At 37.6% G+C, this 7,905-nt stretch overlaps 1 protein-coding gene across 1 annotated transcript; it reads right to left on the bottom strand.

The window, feature by feature from the left end:
- Window positions 1-2,257: 2,257 nt before the first annotated feature.
- Window positions 2,258-7,635, bottom strand: LOC149578631 (polyubiquitin-like). Its single transcript, XM_089830394.1, has 2 exons — window positions 7,572-7,635; window positions 2,258-4,086 (listed from the first exon to the last, which is right to left on the bottom strand). The coding sequence occupies exon 2, from the start codon at window positions 4,055-4,057 to the stop codon at window positions 2,456-2,458; it is 1,602 nt and encodes a 533-aa protein (XP_089686520.1). The 5' UTR covers window positions 4,058-4,086; window positions 7,572-7,635; the 3' UTR covers window positions 2,258-2,455.
- Window positions 7,636-7,905: the final 270 nt, after the last annotated feature.

Raw genomic sequence — 7,905 nt, 5'->3', positions numbered from 1 at the left:
CATTTCCTAGCCATGGTATTGCGGAATTGAATTGGGGTTTCTTGGTACTCAGCCTGAGCTTGAACAGGGGAGAATGCAGCGAAGGCATTCTCTAGCAAATGCAACACAAAGGCGATTGTGTCTCTCGAAACAGTGAGTATCACATTACCATTTTTACTTATAATACTCTTCCTTTTAACATCATAGTGATCGACACAGATTTGTAAGAGTTCAAGACTCACAAAAGCTGAGGGGAAAGCGACAGCCTCAATCAACCCACTAATTAAGACTTCCATACATCCATTCACTTCATTAGCATATTCAAGAAAATTTCCCTGTAAATTCTCCAACTTCACCCCATGCAAATTCGTATCACAAATGACTGGTTTTCTACATTCTAAGCTTGAGACATTACCGAAGAAATGCAAAACTGACCTCATTCTCAACCAAACAACAAGGCTTCGAACAAATAAAGCTTGGCAAATACAAAGACTTGTAGAACAAAACAAGGATTGCTAAATTCTCACCTGTATTCTGCTGAGAAATCAACAATTTTCTCTATCTCCCTTAACAACTCCTCCACACTTTCAATTCTTTGCATGATAATTAAAAAGGAAACTGAACGAGTTTTTCTTGAAAGGAAGTGCTTACGTGCAGAAGTACAGGATGATTATTAGGCATTTATGACACATCACCTCATGTTAACCTTCACACGTTCGAAAGCCATGTTGCATGAATTTCTATTTAATGATTTCTTTTCCGAATGTATTCAAAATGATTAACTTAATGCGACATCCAATCACTTTATCGGCTAAAGATTTCCCACTTTCTCAGTAATGATGACTTCCCTTTTTGAAAATAGAAATGTCCTTTTTATCATTATCTTCTGACAAGATCATTAATTGTCTCATGTGATGACGGCGCGCTGTATTTTAGGATTTGAAATGGTCAATCTGTCATTGAACTCAGTTCGAAGTAGTTCAAAGTGATTCAAAAGAAAGCTCCATCAGGGAGATGTACATCACCTGCCAAAAAGATCTTTAGTATAAACCTTTGGTTGAACTACTTTGAACTACTTCGAACCAGGGTTCGAAGTGGTTCAAAGTGGTTCAAGGGAAGGGACCGTGACTGCAGGCACTAGTTACTTCAACCATTCACTTCGAGAGACGATGAATGCATCGGCAACGAGTGAAGGACTTCAATAATTAAATGTGTAAAAATTTGAAGGGAAAAACCTTTGGAAAATGGCGACTCTATATGCAACTAACAAAAGTAAACTTTCAGTTTTTTACATTACTATAAATTCATAAAATCAATAATTCCATTGCCTGAAAAACTATCTGAAAAAAGTCTTACAACATTTCCGATAGTAAATGTCTTTTCAATAAGCCTATCAGCTTAAATATTATCAAATGTATATAAAATCCATAAACATCAAATGCTCCCAGACGCGTTTGTAAAAACAACTCTATTTCTCTATTTGATCCACTACATGCAGCTAAGGAGGAAGATTTTTCTTCTCAGCATCAACTAAACCTTGTCATTTGGCTAAAATTCAGCATAAAACATGACATATGCAGCACCTAAATAATGTTCAAAAGAGCACAATGGCTCTTATAGCAAATTGAAAAATAAAGAATAAGCATAACAATTTATTTGATTGATTTATTCTCAATAGATTAAAATTTATAACTGCTGAAGACTCGAGACTTCCAATAAAACAGCTAATTCATTTCACAACACACTAAAACAACTGATAACAAACTGGACGCTAGTGACATCTAGCTAGAGTTAGAGACAGCTAACCGGAGATGTTCAACAACAAACTGGATTCCTGATGGCTGTTGTTTATGTTGGAGCACAAAAATAATCTTTGATTGGTATCTAAGGTTTCTGTATTCCCATGATGTGCAACAGACTGTTTTTGTGTTTTTTGCATGTGCAGCTTACTGTTTTGCTGACCAGGTCACAGACCTGTCATGTTATTGGATCATAATGACGGGTGGCCTACACAGATGACATGTGGTGAGTCCTGGGACTCTGGTAAATAGTCATACAATCCTCTAATAAAAACACATGCAAGAAACGAAAAATTATTCTCAGTACCATTGTCCCAACCACCTCATGATTATACAGACAGTCAACCATAAGAGTGTAAATTGTGAAAATATTAACAGCTTAATCCAAAAGCTTAAACTACAAAACTCCACAATACAGTTTATAATAATAGAAATGCTAAAAAACCAAAAAAGAGCTTAAACAACATTCAGTAACAGTATTTCAAAGTCAACTGCCCAAGGGCCAATGCTGGATTAATTGTCTTGGCTAAAAAACCATATCGTATCAAGCTTTATAATTTATTCCATATTAAGACAGAAACAAACCACACATACTAAAGTCTGTTTTAAAAATTCAAGAAATTCAGCATCAGTCCAAATAAAACTAAGAACATAGGATCCAGTCGCACTCAACAGAACTAGAACCCACCACGGAGACGAAGCACTAGGTGAAGGGTGGACTCCTTCTGAATGTTGTAATCAGCAAGGGTGCGTCCATCTTCAAGCTGCTTACCAGCAAAAATAAGCCTCTGCTGGTCTGGAGGAATGCCTTCCTTGTCCTGTATCTTGGCCTTGACGTTATCAATAGTGTCAGAGCTCTCCACCTCTAGAGTAATGGTCTTTCCAGTCAAAGTCTTGACAAAAATTTGCGTACCACCTCGGAGACGAAGCACCAGATGAAGAGTCGACTCCTTCTGGATGTTATAATCAGCCAATGTCCGACCATCCTCCAGCTGCTTCCCCGCAAAAATGAGCCTCTGCTGATCTGGTGGAATGCCCTCCTTGTCTTGGATCTTGGCCTTCACATTGTCAATAGTGTCAGAGCTCTCCACTTCAAGAGTAATGGTCTTCCCAGTGAGAGTTTTCACAAAGATTTGCATGCCTCCTCTGAGACGAAGCACCAAGTGGAGAGTAGACTCCTTCTGAATGTTGTAATCAGCAAGAGTACGTCCATCTTCAAGCTGCTTACCAGCAAAAATAAGCCTCTGCTGGTCAGGAGGAATGCCTTCCTTGTCCTGTATCTTGGCCTTGACATTATCAATAGTGTCAGAGCTCTCCACCTCTAGAGTAATGGTCTTTCCAGTCAAAGTCTTGACAAAAATTTGCATGCCACCTCTGAGACGAAGCACAAGATGGAGGGTTGACTCCTTTTGGATGTTATAATCAGCCAATGTCCGGCCATCTTCCAACTGCTTCCCAGCAAAAATGAGCCTCTGTTGGTCTGGTGGAATGCCCTCTTTGTCTTGGATCTTGGCCTTCACATTGTCTATGGTGTCAGAGCTCTCCACTTCAAGTGTAATGGTCTTTCCAGTGAGGGTTTTCACAAAGATTTGCATGCCTCCCCTAAGACGAAGTACCAAGTGGAGGGTGGATTCCTTTTGTATGTTATAATCAGCGAGAGTACGTCCATCTTCAAGCTGCTTACCGGCAAAAATAAGCCTCTGCTGGTCTGGAGGAATGCCTTCCTTATCCTGTATCTTGGCCTTCACATTATCAATGGTGTCAGAGCTCTCCACCTCTAGAGTAATAGTCTTCCCAGTCAAGGTCTTCACAAAAATCTGCATGCCACCTCTGAGACGAAGCACAAGATGGAGGGTTGACTCCTTTTGGATGTTATAATCTGCCAATGTCCGACCATCTTCAAGCTGTTTTCCAGCAAAAATAAGTCTCTGCTGATCTGGGGGAATCCCCTCTTTGTCCTGTATCTTGGACTTGACATTGTCAATGGTGTCAGAACTCTCTACTTCAAGTGTAATGGTCTTTCCAGTGAGGGTTTTCACAAAGATTTGCATGCCTCCCCTGAGACGAAGTACCAAGTGGAGGGTGGATTCCTTTTGTATATTATAATCAGCTAGGGTACGTCCATCCTCAAGCTGTTTTCCAGCAAAGATAAGCCTCTGCTGATCCGGAGGAATCCCTTCCTTGTCCTGGATCTTGGCTTTTACATTGTCAATGGTGTCAGAGCTCTCAACCTCAAGAGTGATGGTCTTGCCGGTGAGGGTCTTAACAAAGATCTGCATATTGAACTTAAAGACAAAGCTTAAATCACCTGTAAAAAAACAAAAATACCCATTAACATAGCCAAGAATTAAACTTAGAGATGACAAATTCCAATTATATCCCAATTCATACTTCTACACAAACAAACTACATGCTTTTAAAGACGACCAAAATAATCCGAAATGCTGTGGAACATCTTTAAAACTAAGTCAAATCTTTTTCTTGAGACGGCAAAGTAGAAACAGATCCAAGTGGGCCTAGACATTCACTAATGGTTCTAAGCTGGCACTGAGTTAAACCTATGTTTCAAGCATTCATCAAAGTGTTAAGAGGGCTTATTTCGTGTCTCATACAAGACAACACCCAAAATAGTGTCATTAAAAGCTATATAAACACAAAAAAACATATAATATATTAATACATTTTGGAAAAAATCCTATTCCTGTACACCATGGAACATAAATGATTCAAGTCTGAGAATTTTCAATTACAAAAAAATGTATGTTTTGAAAATAAGTGGCTGTTGACCAACCCAGAATACAACCCACTCCTTATTGTCAACAGGGAAGCATCCACGTTCAATAAGGTAAAAAATAACCCTTTAGCCAACATTCATTTCCTTCGGGAAAAAAAGACAAGAATAACCTCTAACTATCCTTATCTCCTCAAAATAACTAACTAGTAGTAAAGTACAAGCATATCTCACTTGTTTAAAAAGTAAATGGTAAAGCAAAAAAGATGGAATTTTTGAGAAAACATCCCACAAGACTAATCAGACTTATGTATAAGATTTGGTCTATACCAAGTTTTATGCTCAACTCAGCAAAAACTGGAAAAAAAACCTATGCAAGGAAGTGGAAATTAAAGGCGTTCACCAAAGCTGCACATTGCAATTTAATATGGGGATGGCTGGTAAATAGCTCTTTTTAAGCTTTGTGAAATTGGATAGTCCAAATTGTTGAGTGCAAAACCCAAACGTTACAGTGAGGGGAACGATCCTACCAGAGATCATATACAATAAGTGCAATCCATTAAAACTGCAAAACCATCCCAAAAAAATTAGGCCGCCACAATATTATAAAGGATGGAGCATACCCTTGGCTACTTATTAATTCTTGACACTGCACAAAAGTGTATAAAACCCAACATCTGGACAACTTTTGTAATGACTTTACAAAAGTGGAACTATGACCAAATGGGTAGATGACTGGCAGATTTTGCCAGTAGCCAGCTTTTGAACTACTTCTGACTTTAGTGAACAACTTTGGAGGAATGAATAGATTATTTTGAAGGAACTTAACGGAATGGATAGGCAACTTCAGTGAAAAAGGTTTCCGCGTGCTCCCAAGTCAAATAGTAAAAACAGCTAAAACACTTATATAAATCTGATATAAACACACCACACAAAAAAATTAAAAAGTAATAAAAGAACATAGCTTAGTTTGCAATCTATATAGTCATAAAGGGTGTAGACTATCCCACACAATGTTTCTGACGAAATTAGCACAGCTTAAGGTAAGTTACACCTATTGAGACTTGATCTAAGGAAGCCAATTTTATGGTCCGACTCAAAACAAAAACTTGGACAAAACATACGCAAAGCAGTGCAAATGAAATACTCATCACTAAAGTCCTGCAAACTTGCAAACAAGAAAGGTGCAGATTCAGTAGAGAAAGCTTGCATTTTACATAGCTCAAGGCACATGTAAACAAACAGGTACAATATTTCTAACAGTAACTTTAGACAGCTTCAAAAACTGCCAAAAAACCTATGCAAGGCAGTGCAAATTAAAGGTGTTCACTAAAGCTGCATATTGAAATTAAATACGGGGATAGTTTGTCAATAGCTCTTTTTAAAATTTGTGAAATTGAATAGTTCCAAATTGTTGAGTGCAAAACCCAAACATTACAGTGAGGGGAACAATCCTACCAGAGATCATATACAATAAGTGCAATCCATAAAAACTACAAAACCATCCCAACAAAATTAGGCCGCCACAATATTATAAAGGATGGAGCATACCCAACAGGCATCTTGGCTACTTATCAATTCTTGACGCTGCATTAGAAGAGTATAAGCCCCAACATCTGGTCAACTTTGGTAATGACTTTACAAAAGTGGAACTATGACCAAATGGGTAGATGACTAGCAGATTTTGCCAGTCGCCAGCTTTTGAACTACTTCAGACTTCAGTGAACAACTTTGGAGGAATGAATAAATTATTTCGGAGGATCTTAACAGAATAGATAGGCAACTTCAGTGAAAAAGGTTTTCACATGCTCCTAAGTCAAATAGTAAAAACAGCTAAAACACTAATATAAATCTGATGTAAACACACCACACAAAAAATAATAATAATAATAAAAGAACATAGCTTAGTTTGTAATCTATATAGTCATAAAGGGTGTAGACTATCCCGTACAATGTTTCTAATGAAATTAGCACAGCTTAAGGCAAGTTACACCTATTGAGACTTGATCTACGGAAGCCAATTTTATGGTCTGACTCAAAATACAAACTTGGGCAAAACGTACGCAAAGCAGTGCAAATGAAATACTCGTCGCTAAAGTCCTGCAAACTTGCAAACAAGAAAGGTGCAGATTCAGTAGAGAAAGCTTCTCGTGCATTTTATATAGCTCAAGGCACATGTAAACAAACAGGTACAATATTTCTAACACTAACTTTAGACAGCTTTAGGCACTTCTCAATATTTCAAAACCCTAAGTAATTAATCTATCTCCTGGTCCACGAAAGATATTTACAGGTTTCATCCTCCTACAACGCCACACACTTGAATTAAATCGGAACTAAGTGATGTAACTCAATCAGGTAAGATTATATTTAACTATGTCAGGAACCTCGTCGAGCTAAAACCGATAAGTTCCTATCAGGCAGATATTCTCCTGCCATTAGAACACCCGAATGCAAACTCTAGCGGAGCTACTAATCGTAGAGAATTGAAAACATCCTACACAACCAATTTAACGCCACTACAGAAGAATAATAATTTAAGTATGACATGCCCGTTTAGAAAGCCTTCCATTAACAGCAGGACGAAAGGGAGAAAAGATTTGAAAACGGTGATAGAAAGGGAATAGATAGATACCGCTCAACTATGAAGGAGAGAGATCCAAAAAACAATTCTACAGAGCTGAGATTATACCCAGGCTATTACTGATTCTTGGCCTAAAGAAGTACAAATGAAAGATTTTCCACTAGAGCTGAGCATGTTTTAACAGTGACATTGGACAACTTTATTCAGTTTCAATAGGTCAAAACCCAAGACAATTAATCCATAACTTGGGCCAAGAAAGATGGTTTATGGTTACATCTTCGCCAGGGATTTAATGTTTTTAAGGGCCAAAAATCAGGTAGATTAAGCCTCGTCAGCTTAAACCCCAAAAAAACGCTTAACTTTCAGGACTTCTCCTCCCATAAAAAACCCTCGACCGCAAAACGTAGCAGATCTTATTGAAAACAGACAATCTATGCACCCATTAATCAGAAGAACAATATTTTTTCCACTAACATACCTGTTGAGAGAACTTTCTCGAACACCAAGAGGAAGGAAGAAAAGATTTGAGAACGCTCGGAGATGGAATTAATGAATGGAATGGTCAATTTATATCGCGCAAGGAAGGAAATCTTGCCGAGTCGAGTCGCGTCCACCGAATTCGCATCCGAAGTTATCTATACAATCCTTTATTTTATTTTATATATATTGTCCTCTTTTATTTTATTATTTTTGAGTTTTAAAATACTTAGTTTAGGATATTTGGTTTTTAAAATACTCAGTTGCTTTTAAGATTGAAGTTAACATTTAATTTTATATTTCAATTTTAAATATCTTTAGTTTTTGTCAATGGT

This window comes from Cupressus sempervirens, chromosome 1, assembly GCF_028749045.1.
Source record: "Cupressus sempervirens isolate cs-2001-9-10 chromosome 1, ASM2874904v1, whole genome shotgun sequence".
In the NCBI taxonomy this organism is placed as follows: domain Eukaryota; kingdom Viridiplantae; phylum Streptophyta; class Pinopsida; order Cupressales; family Cupressaceae; genus Cupressus; species Cupressus sempervirens.
Note: the sequence above shows the minus strand (reverse complement) of the source record. Positions and strands in the feature narration are given on the sequence as shown.